Below are 25,759 nucleotides of genomic sequence, written 5' to 3'. Positions count from 1 at the left end.
GTTCAGGTTAGCCAAGGCGCGAGAAAGGAAGACGCGTGACTTGGACCAAGTGAAGTGCATCAAGGACGAAGAAGGTAGAGTTTTGTTGGATGAGGGGCTTATCCGTCGGAGATGGCAGACCTACTTCCATAGTCTCTTGAACAACAAAGGGGACATGAGCATTGTACTAGGTGATTTGGAACTCTCCGGGAGTCGTTGTGACTTTGGGTATTGTATGCATATTAGAGTTGATGAAATTGAGGGGGCTATGCATAAGATGAGCAGGGGCAAAGCGACCAGGCCGGATGAAATCCGGTGGAGTTTTGGAAAAGTGCGGGCAAGGCAGGCTTGGAGTAGCTCACTAGGTTATTTAATATCATTTTTAGAACGAAGAAGATACTTGAAGAGTGGAGGTGGCACGATGGTTCATGTATACAAGAACAAGGGTGATATCCAAAATTGTAATAACTATCGGGGTATCAAGCTACTTAACCATACTATGAATGTCCGGGAGAGAGTGGTAGAGCTAAGGGTGAGGAGGAGTGTGTCTATTTTCGAGAACCAATTTGGGTTTATGTCGGGGTGTTCGACTACAGAAGTCATCTACCTTGTTAGGAGATTGATGGAGCAGTATAGGGAGAGAAAGAAGGAATTGCATATAGTGTTCATCGACTTAGAAAAAGCATACGGTAAAGTTTCTAGGGAGGTTTTGTATAGATGTTTGGAGGCTAGAGGTATACATGTTACCTACATTAGGTTGATTAAGGACATGTGTGATAGAATAAAGACCCGAATAAGGATGTTGAGTGGGGACTCGGACCATTTTTTGGTTATGATGGGGTTGCATCGGGGGTCGACACTCAGCCCTTTTTTTGCTTTGGTGATGGGCGTATGATGCGCTACATCCAAGGGAAGGTGTCATGGTGCATGCTATTTGCAGATGATATTGTATTGATTGACGAGACGCGAGACAGTGTGAACCCGAAATATGAGGTATGGAGGCAGACCCTGAAATCTAAAGGTTTCAAGTTGAGCATGACCAAGGCAGAATACTTAGAGTGTAAGTTTAGTGGCGAGACTCAAGGAAGGGAAGGGAAGGTGAGGCTGGACCCATAGGTCATCCCAAGGAGAGGGAGTTTTAAGTACCTTGGGTCTATTATTCAGAGGGGTGGGGAGATTGATGAAGATGTCACACACCGTATTGGGGCGGGATGGATGAAATGGAGACTCGCTTCCGATGTTTTGTGTAACAAGAAGGTGCCACCGAAATTTAAGGGTAAGTTTTACATAGTGGTGGTCAGACCAATGATATTGTATGGGAAAGAGTCTTGGCCAGTTAAAATCGCTCATGTCCAAAAGATGAAGGTATCAGAGATGAGGATGTTAAGATGGTTGTGCGGGTACATCAGGTTAGATAGGATCAGAAATAAGGTTATTCGCGACAAGGTGGGTGTGGCCCCTATTGAGGACAAGATACGGGAATAGCGACTTAGGTGGTTTGGTCATGTGAGGAGGAGGAGCGCAGATGCCCCGGCGAGGAGGTGTGAGAGATTGACATTAGAGGTCCTACGAAGAGGTAGAGGTAGGCCAAAGAAGAGGTGGGGAGAGGTGATTAGGCAAGACATGACGCAGCTTCAGCTGACCGATGACATGAACCTTGATAGAAGGTATGGAGGTTGAGGATTAGGGTAGTAGAGTAGATAGTCTAGAGTGTTCATAACACTAGTATTAGCACGCAATCTCTCTTTTGTTGGTAATAGGTTTTTATGACTAACATTTTCTTTTATTGTTGATTACCTTACTATTATGTTGTTTTTATTTTGCTTTTATATGGCTTTTTGGTACCATCCCTTATTGTCTATATTTTCATTAATGTGGTGCTTATACTTTCCTGAGCCGAAGGTCTATTGGAAACATCCTCTCTCTCCTTACAAGGTATGGGGGTAAGGTCTACGTACGCACTACCCTCTTCAGATGCCAATGGTGTGGGATAATATTGAGTATGTTGTTATTGTTGTTAATTAGTCAAAAAACAATGGTGGAAGTTTTTTTTTTTCCTTTTCTGCAGAGTAAGAATAAATAAATTGAAACATCATAAAAAGTTAATAACATAGTTGATCTTAACCTTAATATAGCCATAAAGTTCAAGGTTGCATTTCTTTCCCACTTAATTAGTGATTAGATAATAATAGTAGGAGTACTATTTTTTGTAGTGCAGTAAAAAAAACTGAAATATCATAAAAAGTTAACGGTAAAAAGAGCACCTAGTTTTACAATCACCTTCTAGGAAGAGTATTGCAAAACACTAGGCCTCCGACTGCATCTAATTACAAATAAGTTTCTGAATCGTGCTCTGGCATTTACGTGCTTTTTTGACAATTGAACTATCTCTATTCTCTCTATGGTTTCCTTCTTGATCTGTGTCACAACTATCTCTATATGTATTTTTATTCCTTTGAAAATTTTGCAGTTTCTGGCCCTCCACGCATGATACATCATTGCACTTCACACTTTTGTCACCACTTCCTGCTTTAATCTTGGCCAATGTCTTCGATTTATCCACTCCAGCACTTGCTTAACCTCTCCTAGTTGTATAGCAATTCCTGTTTTAAAGTAGAAGAAGTGTGAATTGGAAATTGAGGGAAATAAAATGGAGGGAAAATGAAAATTTGAAGAAGTGAACTTTTGTCTTGCACTTTGTCTCTCATTGGTGAGGGACAATCACATTTGTGTGCTTATATATAGATTCACTTCTTAAAGCTCTTAAAAGGAGTTGAAGAGAATGAACCCTCGCGCCGTCGTCGTCGCTCGCTCGGCTTCGGCTTCGGCTTCGGAGAATCGCGGCAGTCAGATTCAGGATTTGGATTATTTTTTGGACAAAATTTATTTAATTATTTAATAATTAATTAAATGCCAAATCACTGCTGAAAATACGCCAGAACACTGCTGAAAGTTCAGAGGGCCTCGCTGGCCGCGGTTCTGCCGCGACCGTGGTAGAATCGCGGCAGTCAGATTCAAAGAGGCTCTCTGGCCGCGTATTTTCTAAAAAGGCACCTTTCCAGACACCTCTTCTGATATTTGCCTATAAATTCTGAGGCAAAGCTGCATCTTCAAGATACGAAAAACACTCCAGAACTTCTTTCTTTCTGAATATACGGCATCCTAATTCGCAGTCTCTCTCTCTCAAATTCGTAAGTGTGATTTTGCTCCGTTCTTTGAGTTCGTTGGTATCCTACAGTTTGTATTGCCACTGTTGCAGGAAGGTTTATTCCGTTTTATCCTGGGAGGATTTAATCCATTACCTTGGCAATGTGTGAGGGGGTTAAAATTCCTTAAGGACGCATAAGAAAAATTGTGGACTCGGAATATTTCTGATTTTTGTTTTAACACAGTTACGCTCACAATTCCTAGCCATGTCATCAGCTGTTGTCGAACTTTCTTTATCCAAGAGTATTCTGCAAATAGGTGCCTTGCAATTTCCTGTGCATGGTTCTCACATAAGCAACAAGTAGTATCTGCAACGTTAATGTGCAACCTCATCATCCTATCCTTGGTTAGCAACCTTCCTTGCATTGCAATCCATTTTTTTAGTAGGAGTTTTTAGTTTTCCTTATTATCTTCTCAGTTAATTGATGACAATCTATTCTATTCCATTTCTTTGAAGACAAAGGCAGTGAGAATACATATTAAACCACGTAATTTAGTTCTAAAATTTATAAACTAAAGTGAGTATACATATATTTTACTGTGATTAAATGATATGTATCACACATCCACAAGTTTAGAATAAATAGTAGGTGCTGATAATTTCTTTTCAGAAACAAATATATTGCAGTGTTTAAAACAGCATATCTGAAGGTTAATTGTTCTTTTCGTCCCTATTTGTTTTACTAGGTGGCCATTTTCATTAATTAATGATTGTGAGAATGCACGGGAGAAAATATGATTGATATTATTCTCATATGTTAAACATGATACAATGAGCCCTATATATATATACATAACATGTCCTACTCCTAATACATATTGGATTAGGGTTACATAACTATTCTAACACTCTCCCTTAAGCTGGTACATATAAATCATATGTACCGAGCTTGTTACATATGTAATTAATACGATGACCAGTGAGAGACTTGGTGAAAATATCTGCAAGCTGATCATTCGACTTCACAAACTTTGTAGCAATATCTCCCGAGAGTATCTTTTCTCTGACAAAGTGATAGTCAATCTCAATGTGTTTAGTTCTCTCATGGAACACTGGATTTGACGCAATATGAAGAGCAGCTTGATGGTCACACACAAGTCCCATCTAACTAATCTCACCAAATTTCAACTCCTTGAGCAACCGTTTGATCCAAATTAGCTCACATGTCGCCATAGCCATTACTTGATATTCTACTTCTGCACTAGACCGAGCAACCATATTCTGTTTCTTGCTCTTCCAAGATACCAAATTTCCTCCTACTAAGACACAGTATTCAGAAGTAGAATGTTTATCAGAATGTGATCTTGCCCAATCAACATCTGAGTATCCAACGATCTGCTCATGGCCTCGATCCTCAAACAATAAACCTTTGCGTGAAGTTGATTTTATATACCGAAGAATGCGAACAACTGCATCTCAATAACTATCACATGGAGAATCCATAAACTGACTCACAACACTCACAGAAAAGGAAATGTCAGGTCTTGTCATTGTAAGGTAATTTAATTTACCAACCAACCGCCTATATCTTGCAGGATCACTAAGAGGCTCCCTCTGTCCTGGCAGAAGTTTAGAATTCGGATCCATCGGAGTGTCAACAGGTCTACAACTTGTCATTCATGTCTCCTCAAGAATATATAATGCATACTTTCGTTGTGAGATCACAATACCTGAGCTAGACTGAGCGACCTCAATACGCAGAAAATACTTTAGTTTGCCCAGATCCTTAGTCTGAAAGTGTTGAAAGAGATGTTGCTTCAATTGAGTAATTTTATCCTGATCATTGCCGGTAATAACAATGTCATCAACATAGACCACCAGATAAATACAGAGACTCGAAGCAAGAATGCCGATAGAATACAGAATGATCAGCTTCACTCCGAGTCATGCCAAATTCCTGGATAACTGTGCTGAAATTACCAAACCAGGCTCGAGGAAACTGCTTTAGACCATAAAGTGACCGGCACAAGAGACATACAAGGCCACGAGACTCCCCTTGAGCAACAAACCCAGGTGGTTGCTCCATATAAATTTCATCCTCAAGGTCACCGTGTAAAAAAGCATTCTTCATGTCCAGCTGATAGAGTGGCCAATGGCGAACAACAGTCATGGATAGAAAAAGGCGGACTGATGCTATCTTAGCCACGGGAGAGAAGGTATCACTGTAATCTAGCCCAAATATCTGAGTATATCCCTTGGCAACAAGACGAGCCTTAAGACGATCAACCTTACCATCCGTACCAACCTTGACTGCATACACCCAACGACAACCAACAATAGATTTACCCGAAGGAAGAGGGACGAGCTCCCAAGTACCACTCGTATGTAAAGCAGTCATCTCGCCAATCATAGCTTGTCGCCATCCTGGATGAGACAATGTTTCACCTGTAGACTTAGGGATGGAAACAGATGACAAAGAAGATAGAAAAGCATAATAGGGTGATGACAAACGACGATAACTTAAACCGACATAATGGGGATTAGGATTAAGGGTGGTCTGTATACCTTTCCGAAGTGCAATCGGTGTACTGGGAAGAGACAAGTCTGTAGTAGGAGCAGGGTCAGGTGCAGGACGTGAATCAGCTGGGCCTGATGCTGGGTGCAGATGACGATGATATGTCAAGAGTGGTGTTCCTATGGCAAGAAGTGTAGGAGGAGCCACACTATACTCCTCAACGGTTGGAATGGGTAAGATTTCTGTGGCGGAAAGTGAAGGGGGAGCTATAGTAGACTCCTTAAAGAACGGTATAGGTAAGACCTCGGATATATCAAGGTGGCAAGAATGGTCAGAAGAGGTAAAGAAAGGTTTAGACTCAAAAAATGTGACGTCGGAGGACATAAACTACTTACGAAGATCAAGTGAGTAACAACGATATCCCTTCTGAACACGAGAATAACCAAGGAAGACACACTTGAGAGCACGAGGTGCTAACTTATCTTTCCCAGGGGCTAAGTTATGAACGAAACAAGTGCTCCCAAAAACACAAGGGAGAACAAAGTATAAGGGTGACCGGGGAAACAATACTGCATACGGAGTCTGATTCTGGATGGGAGATGAAGGCATCCGATTAACCAAATAACAAGCTGTGAGAACTGCATCGCCCCAAAAATGCAACGGAACATGAGATTCAATGAGAAGTGTGCGAGCAGTCTCAATGATGTGCCTATTCTTTCTCTCTGCAACCCCATTTTGCTATAAGGACAAGAGGTCTGATGAATAATTCCTTGAGAAGTCATAAACTGCTGAAATTGAGAGAATAAATATTCTAAGGCATTATCACTGCAAAAAGTGCGAATGGAAACACCAAATTAATTTTTAATTTCAGCACAAAAATTTTGGAATATAGAAAACAACTCAGAACGATCTTTCATTAAGAAAATCCAAGTACATCTTGAATGATCATCAATGAAACTAACAACATCACGAAATCCCAAGGTTGAATTGACTCTACTAGGACCTCATATATCAGAATGAACTAAAGAAAAAACAGACTCTGCATGACTCTCAATACTAAGAGGAAAGGAGGCTCGGGTATGTTTCCCGAACTGACATGACTCACATTCTAATGTAGATAAACTAGACAAACTAGGCACCATCTTCTGAAGCTTGGATAAACTTGGATGTCCTAAACGTCTGTGAATTAGGTCTGGAGGATCTGTAACTAGACATGCCTTGGAGGAATTGAGTGAGTTAAGGTAGTAAAGGCCTTCTAATTCAAGTCATGTTCCAATCGTCTGTCCCGTACTGCGGTCCTGCATAATAAAAGAATCATCAATAAAATATATACCACAATGGAGGGCACGAGTCAAACGACTAACAGATGCAAGATTAAAAGGACAGCCAGGGACATAAAGAACGGAATCTAGCATGACAGAGGCTAGGGGATTCGCTTGTCCAACACCTTTTGCTTTAGTTTGAGACACATTGGCTAAAGTAAAATACGCAATATTTGACAAAAGTGATTTATTATCAGAGATATGATCAGAAGCGGCTGAGTCCAGAACCCATTGTCCAAGAGTACTAGACTGGGAAACACAAGTAAAAGAATTACCAGCAACAGAAGTATCAGTCTGAGCAACAGAGGCTACTTGTGGAGATGTCTGCTTACTTGCTCGATATTGAAGGAACTCATTATACTCCCCTTCAGATAAAGAAAATCCCTTGTTACATGTAGTCTCGGTCTGAGCAACATAAGCATTTTTGGGTGGGCGGCCATGTAAAGAATAGCACACGTCACGAGTGTGTCCAAGCTTATGACAATAAGAGCACTTGGGTTTAGATCTTCCAAAATGACCTCCTCCTCGTCTATTCTCCATAGTTTGAGATGCCCGATTGTCCACTGACTGGGATACGAGGACAGATGAGTCAAGTGTATGTGATGAGCTCACTGGGTGACTTGGTGCTGCAGCAAGGCGAAGTAATCGAGAGAATAATTCATCAACTGTGGGGACAGTCGGATTAGCCAAAATCTGGTCGCGTGCTGAATCAAGGTCATTAGGGAGTCCTGCGAGTGTAAGAACTAGAAACATCTTCTGTCGTTGCTCTTGTTGCTTTTCAATACTAGTAGAAACTGGCATCAACGTCTCAAATTCTTCCATGACTGCCTGTACTTGTCCCAAGTAAGTAGACATATCCAATTCCTGTTTCTTCAAGCTTGTCATTCGCGATATTACATCATAAAAACGAGATATGTCTAGTGTATAAATTACGAGCCTTTTCCCAAACTAAATAACATGTCTGGAATGGACAGAACAAGGACATCAGCTTGGAATCAATAGATCGCCACAGGATACTACATAACTGAGCATCGACCTTCTCCCAAAGTGTTTTGGCCTTTTCATCACCGTCACTAGCCTTTTTTGTTAAATGATCTTGAACTCCTTGACCTTTACACCACAACTCGATAGACGAAGTTCAAGCTAAGTAGTTTGAACCTCCCATTAAAGGTTTTGAGGTAATCATAATACCGGAACTGCCAGAACCCGAATTTTTAGACCTGAAAGCATCGACTCCCAAAGAAATCGTTGGATTATCACCAAATAACAGAAAGAATCAACTGACAACTCGCTGAAACAGATGAAGAAAACACTGTTTTTGCCGGAAAATTACTGTAGCTGCCGGAAAAAGTCAGTGTAGTCACTGGAAAAACTCGAAGTGGTCGGAATCAAACAAAAAGGGTATGGATAGACTCGAAATTACTAGGCGATCTGACTGTCCTACTGGAAATTTTTCAAAAAATGGCCGGAATAGTGCTCATGCGCGAGGCAGATCTCGCCGGGAAGTTTCTGGCGCGTGGGGGCGCGTGAGTTTTCCGATGGGATTTACTGGGGTTTGATCGCCGGAGCCTGAGGAGTCTTGTGGTGGTGTTGGCTTTTTGCACACATCAACAAAAATTGATGTGATTACGGGCAACCTTCTAAGTCGCCGAAAGTCGCCGAAAAATTGCACGGCGACAAGATCTTTCTTCCTGGAAGTCGCTGAAATGATGCACAACGATAGGTTTCTCACTAAAGCTCTGATACCACGTGAGAATGCACGAGAAAAAATATGATTGATATTATTCTCATATGTTAAACATGATACAATGAGCCCTATATATATATATATACAAAACATGTCATACTCACATATAGAATTAGGGTTACATAACTATTCTAACAACGATTAATTCAACTAATTTTCAGAGGTTCCAACTATACTATTTCACCTTACAAATGTTTCCAAAAGTTGAATGTTATTCAAAGAAGATTTTATTTTTCAATAATTATTACAGCTGAATGCTTCTAGAAACTAGACAAAATGCAAAGTCCAAATACTACCTTCTCTCAATATGGATTTCCAAAAGTAAACCAACAAAAATCCAAGCACCATATGAGGATCTTTGGACATGTTATCATATGTTTTTGTTAAAAAGACAGCCTCCTGATAAACGATTTTTCAGGATCTTGGGCTAACACACTAATTACTTGTAATAATCTATGACAGACATTTTGAAATAACTCAGCAAGCAATCCTCAGTTCATCATCATAGATTAGAAAGATAATTTCGAAGCAGTCGAAAAAACAAGGAAAAAGAAAAACAGAACAGGGGTTCTTTCATTGAGAATACATTCGCCAAGGTAAAAAAAATGCAACTTCCAAAATTGTTCTAAACCAATGTGGCTACTCAGAAAGTTCTTAAGCCACTGTCTCCTTTTTAAGCTTTGCAAGCTCCTGTCTCACGACACCAGCCCTCTGCAATATCAACACCAGTGAATCAGATTGATACAACCCACAAGGGTAAATTACTTATGCAATTAAAAGTAAGCCAAGTGATATTCGGATTGTTTACACAAGAACATGCATGTTGTTTCAGGAGTATACTTGGCACGAGACTAAGTAAGAAACACATTCTACCACAAGCCTGGCATATGCGTTTAATAAACAAACCCAGTAAAATCCCACAAGCGGGGTCTGGGGAGTGTAGTGTGTACGCAGACCTTACCCCTACCTCGAAGGGGTAGAGAGGATGTTTCCGAAAGACCCTCGGCTGGCATATGCATTTAGTTTTTTTCAATTAATGAAAACCATTCTTTTAACCCTTTCATGTAAACCATATTTCGCATGAAGTCCACTGAGTTATTGGTATGAGTGGGCTAATGCAGTTAGATGAAGTTAACTTGAATACGTATGCAATCGTACCTTGATTTTTGCCAACATAAGCTTAAACCTGTCAAAATCGTTGAGTGAAGCCCTCCTCTTCTGCACTATCAACTTCCTTCCCCATGAACTGGACTCCCACTTGTTCTTCACATCTGAAGGACATAAAGCAAATGAAAATAGTCAACCTTACAAACTTTTCTAACATATAGGATAGACAAAGAACTGCTAAAGTAATATCTGCTCCATATTGTCTAGAAGAGAAAATATAGCCACTCACCGGCAGCCTCCATAGCAGCAACCAGGGTCTTCTTCTTTGGAATCCTTTTGATGTCGATTTTGATGTCTGTGAGTGAAAGCCTCTTGAAGTTTATCTGGCTCCTTACCATGTCAGGAGCATCAACAAGAGCCTATCAATTTAAAGAGATAGCAAAATTATTAGGATAGATAATATTCATATTTTCATCATATTTTCCAAAGTTAATTTATCTATCAATTAAGCACCAGCTACCATCTGTCCAAATTAAAACTAAACTCAACAAATCAAGAAGCAATTGAGACTTTTCTTTTAACTGTTGAGATTGAGTAAGCATGAAATAACATAAAAAATAGAAAGAGGCAAGAAGTCTATGTCTGAATGGTTCCTTAAGAAAATAAGACGTGCCTTTGGGGGTATGAAAAAACTTCATCAGAAAACTAGTTTAGGACAAGTAAACAAAGGCATTTTCACATTTGGGTACCAAACCGTGCCCCGCATAGCAAAATTTCGCTCTTACATTAACACAGTAACAGATATAATCACTGGACCTATCAATGGAGAGTTCAACAGCCGTTTAGAGGCAAAGGTTCATCACTTTTCTTGATTTTCTCATATTTGAAAAGTAAAGTTTCACTTCCCGGAATATCCACACCTCAATCCAAAAGGAGCATAGTCGTATATGCTATACTACCGGATGGTAAATGTACAAGGTTGTAACAGAAAACAGAGCCAACATCATTACAACAATGACACTCACTTTCATTAAATCGACAGAACTTAATGATACAAGGATGCACTTGAACTGCTTTGGCAACAACGACAGATATTCAATAATAAAATGGTCAGGGAGGCAGGAGCTTCTAGTTACACAGTTACATATTACTCTTCTCGAATCCATAATACAAGGCCTCAGACAATATTGCTCAATCAAGTTAATATGATCAGACAATGTCGGCATATTATCATATTCCATCATAGGCCATATACAGATCCTTCATTAAAACTGACAAAATAAAAGACAAATCTAACCTATTGTTCCCAAAGACAGTGACTAGGCACCAGCAGTTCCCCATAAAAATTGCATCTTTGCTAAGACCAAGCGATTAAGCTATCAACTATACTCAATCCCAAGATAGCTGGGAAACACCATATGAATCCTCTATATCAGTTCACCCTATTCCGTCATAAGTCTTGAGCATATCATTCAAAAATAGCTAAGATGTAGCACCCAAGGGTGTGGCCTAACCGTCAATGATGTGGGTAAAAACATTGGAGATCAAGCTTCAAATCTTGGTCTCCATATGAATTTTCTATATCAGTTTGCCCTATTCCATCATAAGTCTTGAGCCTATCATTTATAAATAGCTAAGATATAGCATCCAAGGGTGTGGCCTAGCCGTCAATGAAGTGGGTAAAAACTTTGGAGACCAAGGTTCAAATCAAGTAACAGTGACAGAAAATGCTAGGTGACTTCTTCACATCTACCTAAGCCTAGGTGGACATAGATAGCGGGTAAATGGGAGGTGGCAGTTACCCAGTGGAATAGTCAAGGTGTGCAACTAGAAAGTAAAAGGGCAGCCTAGTGCATAAAGCATCCTGCATTTGCAGGAGGGTCCGGGGAAAGGCCGCACCCAAAGAAGTGTGACCTACCCTGATGCAAACACCCCTAACCTATAGGTCACATAGACACAACTTTTGCTCCATGGCTCCCCTTTTTCAAACAGCTAGAAAGTAAAAAGGCTAAAAAATAAAATCCAACTTTGCCCCAAAAAACATGAGCAGAATAATTCCAAAGTCCAAACAACAAAAATTGCATCCGTGCTAAATCAATCATTCAGTCAACTACACCTAAAGCCAAAGTAGTTTGAGTCAGCTACATGAATCCTCCATATCCATACTGGAAGCTGAGTTGGAAATCTTAAAACAGCTCAAACAAACATACGTTAGCAAAAACTCAAAAAAAAATTAGTCTGCAAACTCAATTGTTGCAAACTTCCCAAAAAAAGGCACCTCAAGGTTCACTAAATCACAAATTTAAACTACAATAAGTCTCTAAACAGACTACTTAAACTCTAAACATAAACATTCAGCTAAAATCAAGTAACAAAACTGAAAACGTAATCAAATGTACCCTATTTTGGTCGATGACGTCAACAATGACGACAAGCTTCCCATAGTCTTTCCCGTAGTTAACGAGCGCAACTCTTCCGATTTCAACGAACCTCTTGAACGGCTAAACAATAAAATCAAACAATATTTTTCAAATTTCAAAAAATAAAATCAAAGTAATGAAAAATGCATAAATGTGAAGAAGTGAACTAGAGAAGTTGAATGACAGAAAATTTAGAGAAATTCACCATTTTCAGTGATCTGAAGGAGTTGTGAAGCTGCGGAGAAGAGCGAGAGGTAAAAGGATAAGGTGTAGGGCTTACGATGAAGGGATATAGTTCTAGGGTTTTTGTGGCTTCGGGTAATGGGCTACTGCAGTGTCATATCAAATGGGCTTAGGCCCAGATTGATGAACCCCCATTGATAGAAAATGATGAAATAGCACGGTCTAGCCAGTTTTCGGACTGATAATTGAAAAATAGCCAGCATTTGCAAAGTTATTAAAAATTATTCACTATTTTGAAGTTCCAACACAATAAACTGGAGACCAATGCACTTGTGTATGAACTTCCAACATAATATATTGGAGATTGGAGCACATGTGTATGAACTTCCAGCATATTATGCTGGACCAGTATATTATACTGTAATATTTTTCGAATTTCGAACAATGCTTTCGCTCAGATTTATCTTTACATGAAAAGTGGCTAAAATTCGATTACTTTTGAAACTGTGGCTATTTTTCAATTACCACTTGTAAATCTGACTATATTTGAATTTCATCCATCGAAAATTGGTAAAATGACACTATATAGTATATTTTTTTATATTTTATACATAAAAAATTATACAAATTTTATATACTTTTGCGGCTATCAAATGCAAATAGTTCCGATCACAAGCTAAAAATGATCTTTGCCTATAAAATTAGGCGAAGCGCATAAATAGTCATTTTTAGGATCGCTTTTTAAAATATAACTAAATTAACTTTTAGAATCAAGTTCCATACCTAATTGTCAAAATTAAATAGTTTGAAATATTTGGGTGGAAATTAAGCTTTGATAGTTCACAACTTAACATTTTTTTGTGGAAGTTGAACTTTTTATCTCGTGGTATGAACTATGAAGTGAGAGTCGATAAGACATTTGATCCACCTAATTAAACTTAAAATATATTGTAAAGCTAATTATATTTTAAATAAAGTACCTAAAATGACTACCTTGTGTTATTTCTAGATTATATGTGTAAGAAATGAATAGGCTTGGTCATGCACATATGGGTTGCTTGAGCACTTGAGCTCATGGACCAATTAACATACCCTAGCCTAACCTAGCCCAATAAGGACGGGTCAAACTGTACAGAAAGGAAGCGAAAAAAATGAAGATTTTTCTATAAATACTATAGTTTAGAGCCTAATTACCATACTTAACTATAGTTTGCTATTTGTAATTAATGTATCAATTTTGTTGTGTCAAATGCATACAACCAAACTCAAATTGCGTTATATCATCGGCTGCCAAGTAGTATGAATGAATACAATTTTGATAGAAAAGTTGTATCAATTGTATCCGTTCGCGCATAATGGTTGTATCAATGAATACAATTTTGACGAAAGCTGCATCAGTTGTATTCGTTCGCACATAATGGATGTATAATGAATAAAATTTTGATGGAAAAACTATATCATCTATATTCGTTCGTACATAATGGTTGTATCAATGAATACAATTTTAATGAAAAAAGCTCTATCAACTATATTTGCATTAAAAAGAAAAAATACACTCGAATCCGGCCAAATCTGAGACGCCAAATTTGAGAAATAAAATTACAAAATATGCTCAAAAGAAAAATACATTGTATTTACACTTAAAATAGAGAATACATACAATAATACATTATATTTGCACTAAATGTATTTTTTGGCGCTTAACTTGTGGCTCACCAAAAAAAATCTATCGAATTTTCGGAATAATAATGTCAAAAGATAGATCCGCACAAGATATATCCTTTCATGTATGTTTCATGGGGTAAAAGTGATAACTCAATGAATCTGAGAAATAAAATCTTGATTTTTCTTAGTTTTTCTCAGATCTACGAAGTACTATGAGGAACTGAAAGAAATGGTTTTGTGGATTCATGTAGAAAAGGATGAGAGAAATATATGATAAAATTTTGGGATCATTTGGAGACAGTCGCCCGGAGGCCGCGATCTAGTAGCGGCGACAAAGAGGTTTTGGGAGAGAAGATGGTTCTTAAGGTTGTTAGAAGGAGGTAAAGACTTGAAAATTGTGTGTGAATATTAAATTTACTATAAAATATAAGTGTTAGCTATGTATTGTAATTATTTCAAATTATAGTTATGGATGGTAAATACCTAGTCGATGTTAGTTATACCATGTAAAAGTTTCCTCCCGAAAATACATTCCCTCTTCTCCTGGCCCTATAAAACCAGACATTGAATTCCTACGGACTCATCATTGCCTAGGGCTTTCGAATCAAAGCATGGGCATTTGCAATTGAGATATAGTAATAGATCGTCAATTGAAGAGACAACTGCAACCACTACTTCGACTCATTTTATGAAGCTATGAAATCCATATAACTTTATCAATTCCAACGCAACTTACCTATTTAGAGGTGACATGACGAATTATGCCAGCTATATCTTGTATCTTTTCTAATTAGTTTTTGGTAACAAAGGTATTTACGAGAAATGATATTTCCTAATAATTATTGATGAACCCATTTTTTTTTAGGGTTATAATATATTCTAATATTTACAATCACAATAATTGTAAGTTAACTCTAAATATAATTTTATTATTAAAGAAAGTGGTGTACAAAGTCTACCAAGCGATTGTTGTGAGGGGATCTTCTATTTTTTTCTAGTTAAATGCATAATTTTCTTTCTATTTTTTATAAAAACTTACACGTGTCACTTTGTTATTTGTTACTTTACTACATCACTCGTGCTTGAAGCACACGTAGAGGTCTGTCGGACTGATATGTGCATGAGGTACATTTATGGCTACTTGAGGTATCAACTTGACCATTAGGTAAGTTTAAGTGTTAAACTGATAATTAGGTTAAGTTTGAGTGTTTATTTATGCATTTTTTCAATATTTAATTATTTTAACGCAAACTCAAAGCTATTGTTGTGCACTTTAATTTTTTTTCTGTAGACTTCTGCTTAACTCGATAGACCCATTTGCAGCCAACATCACTAACACCAAATGGACGAGGAACAAGAGATCGCGTCTAGTTTGCAAGTAGGGCATTGAACTCTTCTGCCATAGCACTTCGCCATCTAGCATCCTTAGCTGCAGAGCTATGACAAGTAGGCTCAATAGGCAAATTAGTCAAAGACATAGAATTAAGAGCATACTTAAGATTTGGTTTAACCGCACCACTCTTAGATCGAGTAATCATGGGATGAGCAGAATCAGAGATTGAAATTGATGGCTTAATAGTGAAGGTGAATATAGGACATGAGTCAGTACTAGACAATGGCAAGGACGAGGAGTCTAAGTGTTTAAGAAAAATTAGAATTTCAGACAAAGCTTATTTTTAGAAGAACTCCAGTTATTGATAATCAAGTAGGAAAAGAAATAATTGGAGTAAATAATAGCTGAATGGAAAGCAAAGTAAATCAGTATATTCCAATAGTATTTCGTGCCCTAACAAATATTCATTCCTCGCATTTTATAGCTATTTCTAAGTAATACGTTTTTCTCCTTTTATAATGGTGTCATTATGGTCAATTAATGGCATTTAATGTAACGTTCGTAACTGATTCAATACAGATTCTATAACGTTTCCCGTAATTAAAGCCTATTAATTACCAATAATATGTATCCATACCCCTTTTGTTATTTAGGTTCATTCTTCTGCTGCCTCTTCAGAATATCAAGAGGTTCGAGCACCTATCCCTTCTGGCTTTCTTGGATATTTGCTCGTGCCTCTTCAACTATTCTTCACCAACTGTCATTTTTTTACCAATCCATGTGTCAAGACATGTCACCGCATAATTAATTTGATACATGAACTTGAATTTTTCCAATATAGATAGTCCCCTCACTTGCCATTTATTCATCAATAGAATATTTGGGAAGTGGATCTCATTAAAGTGAGAATTTTTGTCGCCATTATACCTTCTCTGGAACTGACGCTTCATATGTCACTTCTATTTAATGCTCGTAACGTGTGGCGTATTATGATTGGTTCTGCAACTTTTCAGCGTCTTTTAGGGCTTTTTTGCGGCTTCATCAATTACGAAGCGACAGTCTCCATCATGACGTTTCCATCATTACACCTTTTCTTTGACGGTTACTTCTAAGTATAAATATAGCTTTTATCTTTGTCTTTCTCATAAAAAGTTTCATATCTTAGAATATTCACTCTTGTTTTCTTCGTCCTCGTACTGCCATGTTTTTTTCAAACCCTAATCCTCAAAGAGTCCCCATTGTTGATGATCTTCCTCTTGCTCCTGTTAGAAGCAGAAGAGGAGGAAGACTTCGTAATTTAGGGTGTTCATCTATACGGGGTACTTTTTTATCTCTGACTCCTCCCTCTATAACTAGGGGTTCTCTTTCTCATAGACCTTCATCTAGAAGTAAAGATTCTAATAAACCCATTCGTGATCCTTTGGTAGATGAAATTGTCCCTACTGAACTATCTTTTTACACTGATAGAGAATCGATTAGAAAGCAAGTTTCTTCTATGTCTTCTTTAGATCGTGCTGATATTTATCCTTCTCAAATCACCGAAGGTCTGATCTCTGTTGTTCGAAGGGATTGCCGTTGGAGACCTGATTTCCCTATTATAATTCCTAATGCGAACCAAAGAATTACATCTTACTTGACTGGGTTTTCTGTTGTGTATACATACCCCTTTGCGCTGAATTTTAAACCCCCCATTGATCCTGTTATCATTGAATTCTATCATTTTTTCGACATTTGTCTAGGATAGATTGGCCCCATTGTGTGGAGGGTTGTTGCTTGTTTAAGACATTTAACAAGGTTGGCTAATTTGCCTTTTACTTTCTTTCATTTGATCCACTCTACTCCCATAAAATTTTCCGTCATGGGATTTTCACTTTAGTGGCGAGAAGTAAGAGAGTGTTAGTTAGCCCAGAGGATGATAAGGATAGTGGCTGGTATGCTAGGTTTGTTGTTGCCCCCACTGTTGATTTAGTGGGCGAAGAAAATGTTCCATTTTCTGAAAAGTGGAATTTTGCGCGTAAGTTTTCATTTTACAACTTTCTCTATCTTTTCCCTTTATTTTTCCCGCTACTGTTTAACTCTTTCTCTTTTCCAGCAACCATGAGAACTGTTGATGAGATTCCCAATTTCCGTGGTTGGGTAGGAAAGTTATTGAAGGTTGCTCTAATGGAAGGTAGATCTTGGAAAAAACTTTCGCATAGGTTTGGTTGGAAGGTTAAAACTCATGGTGAGTGTTTTACTTATCTCATTTTCACATTTTCATTCACATTTCCTTTAGAATTTGTTTTGACCCTTCTTTTTATCAGGATTTCCCATTCATGGTGTAAGTGTTGATGCTGTCGTGGCTTCCAGAGTTTTTTTGGAGAGAGATCAAGAGATAATCTTGAGTTCTTCATCGAAAAGGAAGGCTGATACAACCCAGGATTCTGAAGAAGAGGAGGAACAGGATGGAGGTTACTTGATTAAAAGGCCACGAGCCAGAAAATGTGTTTTCTCTGATGATGAAGCGACTCCTACCTATTCTGTTACCATAATCGAGGTTGTTGAAGCCACTTTGGTGAGCTCTAATGATGATACTCCTGCGGCAACTCGTGGCTCTAATGAACAACTTTTTTCTCGTGGGTTTGATAGCGGAAATTTGGATTTGGTTTCCGATTAAGTACCCTTTGCCTCTTTTACCATGCATGTTCCTGTGGCATGTTCTTTTCTAGTTGTGGCCGCTACTGTAAATGCTCCGCCCCAAATTATTATGACTTCCTCTACAGTCCCTCCTACTACCGTTCTTCGTACTGAGGTTGGTTATTCGAGTAGAAGTGGTGCGATGAAACATATTACCATTGAGGTCCCTGCCGATAGTAATCTTTTGAAAAAGTCAGGTCGGGCTAATGTATGGTTGAAATCTCTAATCGGTCCAGTTGAGAAATCCAAGCTCGAGAGTCATAGCTCTTTGACTTGGATGAATGACATAGTGCAATCATCATTAAACGTACTTGCTTTTTTTATACTTTATTCCATCCTTCTTTTATTTAGGTTCTTACCTTTTTCTTCTTTTTTAGATCAATCTTATTGGCACAGAGATGATGAAGAGGGTTTCTCATATGGAGCAGTTAATGTATGATTATCAGATTGAAGCAGACAACTGGAAAGAACAATACGAAAGCCTTCAACTTGATATGGAAATGTTAGAAGAAAACAAATGCACCTTAGAGCATCAATTGAAAGTTTTGACTTCAGAGTTAGCAGTTGAGAAGGCTTCCTCAAATCAAGCTGATAAAGATAAAAATCTCCTCGAGACATCATTTTCTGAGCAACTCTCCAAAGCTAGTGAAGATATTAGAGGGTTGAAGGCATTGCTAAATGAGAAAGAGGTTTACGACGGTGAACTTGTTCCAACACTTACCCAGACCCAAGAAGATCTTTGTGAGCCTTCTGATAAGGTCAGATTTTTAGAAAGTTCACTTGCCCCTCTGCAGTCTTCTTATGACGCTGCTTTGGCCGAGAAAGAAAAGCTTAAAAATGAGATTGACCAATGGGAGAGACATTATGAGACTCTTGAGGACAAGACAACCATTGAAGTGAGTTGGGTTATTCTAAACACACGCCATGATACCCTTGTGGAGGCTAGCCAAGAGGGTTTTAACTTGGATACTGAGTTAGCCAAGATAACGGAGACCATTGAAAAAACTCAGCAAGACCAAGATTTCTATTCTCTCATGGCTGATACTCCTGAGCATGTTGAAGATGATATAACTACGGTGAATGCCCCAGCTTCTTCAAGTCAATTCGAACCTTCTACTGCTAACGATACCGCTTTAGATTCTTGTTCTGCCCCTTAGCGAATGTTTATGAAGTGTTACTCTTTTTTTTTGTTCTTGGTGGTTCTACCCCTGGTCCTATTTGGGGGTTTAGTTTTTGGAAATGACAAGTCCCTAGACCTTTTCGGGGTATTTTGTAAAAATGTCAATCAGTTTATGACTAAGTTCATACATAGTCTAAACTTAATATTATGAAGTTTTTTGTTTTACCTTAATTGTCTTGAGCTTCTGTTTTGCTCTTTTTTGCCTTTATACTCATGGTCTTGCTTGTTAATTCGTGGGTTTTTGTCTTACCCTTTTTGCATTTAAAAAAAAATGCTTTGTTAACTTCATGGATATCTGAATCAAATATGAATTTATAAAAGATGGCCCTTTTATAATCGACACCTAATGATGAAGATATCTCAACTTCATAACGGTGTAAATATACGAAAAAAGAAATAGGAACACACATGTTTCTTGAAATAACATTGATAAAGTTTTCATCTGAACTTTGTCAAGTTTAAGTAACACCTTACATATATTTAAGTATCTTTTATAACTTTTTTATAACTGTTTTCTTTACAACAGATTTGCAAAAAAGGAAAGAAAATCCAAGGTTTTTTTATAAACCATGGCTAAACATTGCCTTTAACCTAGACATCATAAGATTTTGAAATCTATATGAAGGTTTTTTGACTGGCTTGTATTATTGGCTCGTGAATTTGCTCTGAACTTGGTACGTTTGATGAGTAGACTTTTGGATTTGACTTGAATTTAGTCTTCTTTGCCTTCTTTATACATATATCATATGTATATTATATAGTCCCCAAGTGTTTGAGCTTTGAGGTATGAAATCTAGAGCACTTGACTATTCCTTCCATGCAGTCCTTTTTCCCGAAAAGGAAAAACATACAGGACTCGGAGGTACGATTTTAGATGAAGACTGCTTAACCCATTTAAATTTCTATCAGAATAGTTATAACCCTAGACCGGGAATTATATTTTTTCCACGTGTCTTGCAGGTCGTAATTCATCATTTAGTGCGGGCTAACTTTTTGTCTATCATCTAAAATCGTTAGTAAAATTTTAGCAATTCAAAAATAAAAGTTTAAAATGAGGGTACCTGCCTGTGGGTATTTCCTTTCCTTAGAAATAGTATCTTTTCATATGAACAACATTCCAAATGTGAAGGTAGAATCTTGCCATCCATTGTTTCCAGTTTGTATGCTCCTTTTCCTGCAATACCATGAATCTTATAAGGTCCTTCCCAAGCTGGGCTTAATTTTCCTGCATTAGCTGCCCTTGTTGATTGGAAAACTTTCTTGAGTACGAAGTCCCCAATCTTGAAGTATCTGAGACGAGCTTTCCGATTATAGTATCGTTCCATAACTTATTTTTACGTTGTCATCCTTATTAATGCAGCTTCCCTCCTTTCTTCAAGTAAATCCAGGTTTACTCGCATTTCTTCTTCATTCGACTCCTTGGCTGCTTGTGTATATATTGTGCTTGGCTCCCCTATCTTGACTGGGATTAAGGATTCAGCTTCGTATATAAGTGAGAATGGTGTTTCCCCCGTACTTGTTTTTACGGTTGTGCGATAAGACCACAAGACTCCAGGTAACACCTCTGGCCAATTACCTTTAGATTCCTCCAACCTTTTCTTCAAATTATTGATAATAACTTTATTCATTAATTTAGCTTGTCCATTACCCACCGGAGCGTTGAAGTAATCCTCCTAATTTGCCAACTCTGAAAAATATTGTGATTTGCGTGCCTATAAATTGCGAGCCGTTATCATATACCATTTCCTTTGGTACACCAAATCGGCATATGATGCTTCGCCAAATGAAATCTCTGACCTCTTTTTCTCGTACCTATTTAAAAGCTCTTGCTTCTACCCACTTAGTAAAGTAATCAGTGAGTACTAGTAAAAATCTTACCTTGCATTTGGCTTGTGGTAGAGGACCCACGATATCCATCCCCCACTTCATAAAAGGCCACGGTGCAATGACTGGATGCAATAATTCAGCATGTCTATATATGTTGTTATCGTATCTTTGACACTTGTCACATTTAGCCACAAAATTTTCTGCGTCTTCTTCCATTTTGGGCCAATAATAACCGACTCTAATCATAGTTTTTACTAAGGATCTTCCTCCTGCGTGATTTCCACAATGTCCCTCGTGTATTTCTCTCATCACATACTCTGTTTGAGAAGGTCCAAGGCATCTTGCTAGGGGACCACCAAACATATTGCGATAAAGATTGCCTTGCTTTAAACAGTATCGAGCAGCTTTTTGCGTAGTTCTTGAGCCTTTTTCTTATCTTCATGTACAATTCCATACAGCAAAAAAGTGACAATCTCGTTCCTCCAATCCCAAGTTAAATTATTGAAATTTATCTCGTTTTTGTCTTGATCAAGTACTGAATGAAATAAATGAATTACAGAAGCATTTCCATCATCATTTGTCACTTCTATCGCAGATGTAAGATTAGCTAGGGCGTATGCCTCGACAATTTCCTCTCTTAGTATCTGCACGACTTTCTAGGTTTGGAATTGCCTAACCATATCACGTGCCTTTTCCAGGTATTGCTGCATTCTTGCCTCTCTGGCTGTATAAGTCCCCAGCATTTGGTTAACTACGAGCTGTGAATTGCTTTTAATTACGATATGTTCTATGACAAGCTCGCGTGCCAGTTCTAAACCTGTAATCACAGCTTCATTCTTTGCCTCATTGTTAGAAATAGGGTGACATTTTATGGCTTGTCGGATGGTTTCTCCCATAGGTGGTACCAAGACAATACCTAGACCTGCCCCTTTCACATTCGATGAACCATCAGTAAATAAAGTCCAAGTTTCTGGATTAGACCCATTGAATACCTGTAGTTCTTTTTCTGCTTCTAGTTGCATCCCTTGGCTAAAATCTGCCACAAAATCTTCTAACACTTGTGACTTTATTGCAGTTCTAGGTTGATACGTAATGACATATTCACTTAGCTCTATGGCCATTTGGCTAAGCTACCTGATAACTCCTGTTTATGTAATATATTATGTAGGGGATAGACAGTTACTATAGAGATGGGATGACATTGAAAATGAGGTCTTAACTTCCTAAATGCCATGATTAATGCAAGTGCAAGTTTTTCTAGATGAGAATACCGAGTCTCAGCATCTAATAATGACTTGCTAACATAATAAATTGGATACTGTTTACCTTGGTCTTCACGAACTAAAACAACACTCACCTCTACCTCTGAAACAACAAGGTAGATGAGTAGTTTCTCCCCATCTTTTGGTTTCACAAGCAATGGTGGATTTGACAAGTATACTTTCAAATTTTTAAGTGCTTGTTGATATTCCTCAGACCATTCGAACTGATCCTACTTTTTTAGAGCTGAAAAGAACCTAAAACATTTTTCTGACGATTTGGAAATAAATCTTCCCAAGGCTGCTATTTTTTCCCTTAGTCTTTGTACCTCTTTTTTACTTGTAAGTGTATCGAGAATTTCCTCAATAGCTTTAATCTACGCGGGATTTACTTCAATGACACAGTTAGAAACAAAAAATCCCAAAAACTTAGCTGACGAAACGCCAAATGCACATTTCTCAGGGTTTAGATTCATGTTAAATTTACGAAGAATCGGATATGTATTAGACAAATGTTGGATATGATCCCTTGCTTATTGTGACTTGACCAGTATATCATCTATATAGACTTCCATGGTTTTCCCTAAATACTCTTGAAACATTTTGGTCACCAACCTTTGATATGTGGCTCTAGCATTTTTGAGACCAAATGGCATTACTTTGTAACCGTAATTCCCTCTATCTGTTAAAAGGAAGTTTTTTCCTCATCTATGGGATCCATTTTGATTTGGTTATACCCTGAATATGCATCTAAAAAACTTAACAATTCATGTCCTGCAGTAGCATCAATTAGTTGATCTATATGCGGTAATGGAAAAGAATCTTTAGGACAAGCTTTGTATAGGTCAGTATAATATACACAAACTCGTCACTTACCATTCTTTTTAGGTGCTACTACAGTATTAACTAACCAATTTGTATATTTTACCTCGCGGATAGACCCAATTTTTAAAAGTTTTTGTACCTCATCTTGAATCACCTGATTTTTGAAAGATCCTTGTTTTTTTTTCTTTTGTTTGACAGGTGGATATGATGGATCTTCATTTAACTTGTGAGTCATCACTTCTGGAGGTATTCCTGTCATATCATAGCCCAAAAATTGAGTCAACTTACCTTTCATTTCGTGGCTTAGGTTGGCCACAATGTAGACTTCCCTTTCAGGCCAAGGTGCGAATAGTTCTACAGCTTCCAATTCTTCAATCGTCATTTTGATGTTTTCATTTTCCTCTGGTTCTTGGATGGAATCGGGCCTTGAGTCTACATTTGTTCCCCTATGTTCAGTTGAGGCTTGTGTTGCAGCTCCCTCAACTGGATTCTGTGATTGCTATTTTTCTTTATCTTTTGCGCTTGAATCTACTACGGAGTTAATGCTCCTAGTTGTTTGCTGATCGCCACGGATTTGTCATATTCCCCATTGTGAAGGGAATTTAGTAACTTTATGCAAGGTAGATGGCACATCATCCATTTCGTGAATCCATGGTCTACCGAGAATCATATTGTAAGCCATGTCTATGTTTACCACCTGAAATTTTGTGTCTTTGACAACTCCTTCTGCGAATGTGGTGAGTATTATCTCCCCTTTTGTTACGACGCTCAAGTTGTCGAAACTAGATAAGGTATGCATCTTGGGTATCAACTTATCTTTAACTTGCATTTCGTTTACCACTCTTAGCAAAATGTTGTTCGCGGAGCTACCTGGATCAATCAAAACTCATTTCACATTAGTGTCATGTACAAGTAAAGATATTACCAATGAATCGTTGTGTGGGATTAGTACACCATCTACATCTGCATCATCAAATGTAATACTATCTTCTTCCAAAACATGTCGAACTCGCTTCCCGTGTGTGACTGTAATTTTTGAAATTTTATTGGCTGTCGTATATGTCACGCCATAAATTTCTTCTCCTACGCTTATAACATTAATAGTCCTTTTTGGTAAAGGAGGTTTAGGGGGCTCCCACCTGTTTTTCATATACGCTTGCTTACCTTTTTCACTAAACAATTTGGTTAGATATCCTTGCTTTAACAAATGGTCAACTTCACCTTGTAGTAATCTACAATCCGTCATTTTGTGACCATGATCGTTATGAAACTTGCACCAAAAATCAGGATTTCGCCTGTTCGGGTTTGATCTCATTTCCTTTGGCCATCGCACCTTATCTTTCATGCTTCTTAACACTGCTACAAATTCTGATGTGCTAACATTGAAATTGTAACCGCCAAACTTTGGCTTCAAGCCTCTATTATCATCTCGTGTTTCTCGCGTGTTTTGCTCTTTTCCAAACCTTGATGATGAACTTGATTCTCTATCTCTTGATCTATGATCGTACCTTGAGTTATCTTGCTTTGAACGCGAGTCTCTTCCAGTTGGTACCATATAGGGCTCATACCTGTTTTTACCGGATATTTTTTCAGTTTCAACACGTCTTGAACTTACTCTCTCCTCTTTTTGAGACCGAGTGATGGTATCTTCTTCTATCCGCAGCTTCGTGTTATATATGTTGTATACATCATTCCAAGTTGTTGTTGGAAATTCACGTAGACTTTCCTTGAGTCGTCTCGTGGCTTCTGAACTTTTCTCATTCAGATTACTGGTAAAAGCCATAGCTGCCTAGTTATCAGGTACGCATGGCAACATCATCCTTTCACGCTGGAATCTGTCTACGAATTTCCTGAGCAACTCTGAATTTCCTTATTTTATTTTGAAAATATCCTCCATTCTTTTTTCAACTTTTTGAGCTCTCGAGTGTGCTTTGATAAATGAATCTGCAAGCTCGACAAAAGAATTTATAGAATTTTTAGGTAAAAGAGCATACCATGTTAATCCTCTCTTAGTGAGTGTTTCATCGAATTTTTTGACCAATACTGATTCAATTTCTTGTTTGGCCAAGTTGTTGCCCTTTACACCGATGTGAATGCAGTTACGTGGTCTTGTGGATCAGTTGTTCTATCATATTTTGGAATACCGGGCATCTTGAATTTCTTCGGGATTGGTAGAGGAGCAACACTTGGCTTCCAAGGTTGTTGTGAATATTTGTCCATATTTATTCCCTTGATTACAGGCGGTAATCTGGGTATTTGCTCTGTGCGGTCATTTTCCTCCTTGATCTGTTTCTGCGAAGTTAATACCAAATTTTGTAAATCATAATTAACTGTGTTACCTGGTTCTCCATCACGAGAATCGCTGGGAGTTCCGCAACTGCTTGAATTAACGAGTCCAGAACGAGGGTTTTCCAAAGTGTTGTTATTTGGAGTTAGTGTTGGCGGTACAACCGGCAACTGGCTGGTAAAAGCCTGGAGAGTGTTGTTGACCTATTGAGCAATTAATCTTTTAAGAGCTTCATTGATAGCTTGTTCATTTGCAACTTTGTCATTTTTATTTGATTCAAATCTGT

At 38.1% G+C, this 25,759-nt stretch overlaps 3 protein-coding genes and 1 non-coding gene across 4 annotated transcripts; all 4 read right to left on the bottom strand.

Moving 5' to 3' along the window:
- Positions 1-4,291: 4,291 nt before the first annotated feature.
- On the bottom strand, positions 4,292-4,804 carry LOC138886250 (secreted RxLR effector protein 161-like). The gene is made up of 2 exons (XM_070167316.1): positions 4,699-4,804; positions 4,292-4,596 (listed from the first exon to the last, which is right to left on the bottom strand). Exons 1-2 carry the CDS (start codon positions 4,802-4,804, stop codon positions 4,292-4,294), a joined length of 411 nt encoding a protein of 136 aa, XP_070023417.1.
- Positions 4,805-9,188: 4,384 nt separating this feature from the next.
- LOC104210692 (large ribosomal subunit protein eL14z) lies at positions 9,189-12,542 on the bottom strand. The gene is made up of 5 exons (XM_009759644.2): positions 12,444-12,542; positions 12,218-12,319; positions 10,108-10,237; positions 9,870-9,982; positions 9,189-9,422 (listed from the first exon to the last, which is right to left on the bottom strand). The coding sequence occupies exons 1-5, from the start codon at positions 12,444-12,446 to the stop codon at positions 9,366-9,368; spliced, it is 405 nt and encodes a 134-aa protein (XP_009757946.1). The 5' UTR covers positions 12,447-12,542; the 3' UTR covers positions 9,189-9,365.
- On the bottom strand, positions 10,989-11,070 carry LOC138886634 (small nucleolar RNA SNORD34). The gene has a single exon (XR_011405683.1). It is a non-coding gene; the product is annotated as a small nucleolar RNA SNORD34 (small nucleolar RNA).
- An 11,221-nt stretch (positions 12,543-23,763) lies between the features above and the next one.
- On the bottom strand, positions 23,764-24,969 carry LOC104210697 (uncharacterized). Its single transcript, XM_070167315.1, has 2 exons — positions 24,351-24,969; positions 23,764-24,056 (listed from the first exon to the last, which is right to left on the bottom strand). Exons 1-2 carry the CDS (start codon positions 24,967-24,969, stop codon positions 23,764-23,766), a joined length of 912 nt encoding a protein of 303 aa, XP_070023416.1.
- Positions 24,970-25,759: the final 790 nt, after the last annotated feature.

Source organism: Nicotiana sylvestris, chromosome 2, assembly GCF_000393655.2.
Source record: "Nicotiana sylvestris chromosome 2, ASM39365v2, whole genome shotgun sequence".
Taxonomy (NCBI): domain Eukaryota; kingdom Viridiplantae; phylum Streptophyta; class Magnoliopsida; order Solanales; family Solanaceae; genus Nicotiana; species Nicotiana sylvestris.
This window is presented reverse-complemented; position numbering and strand designations above follow the sequence as displayed.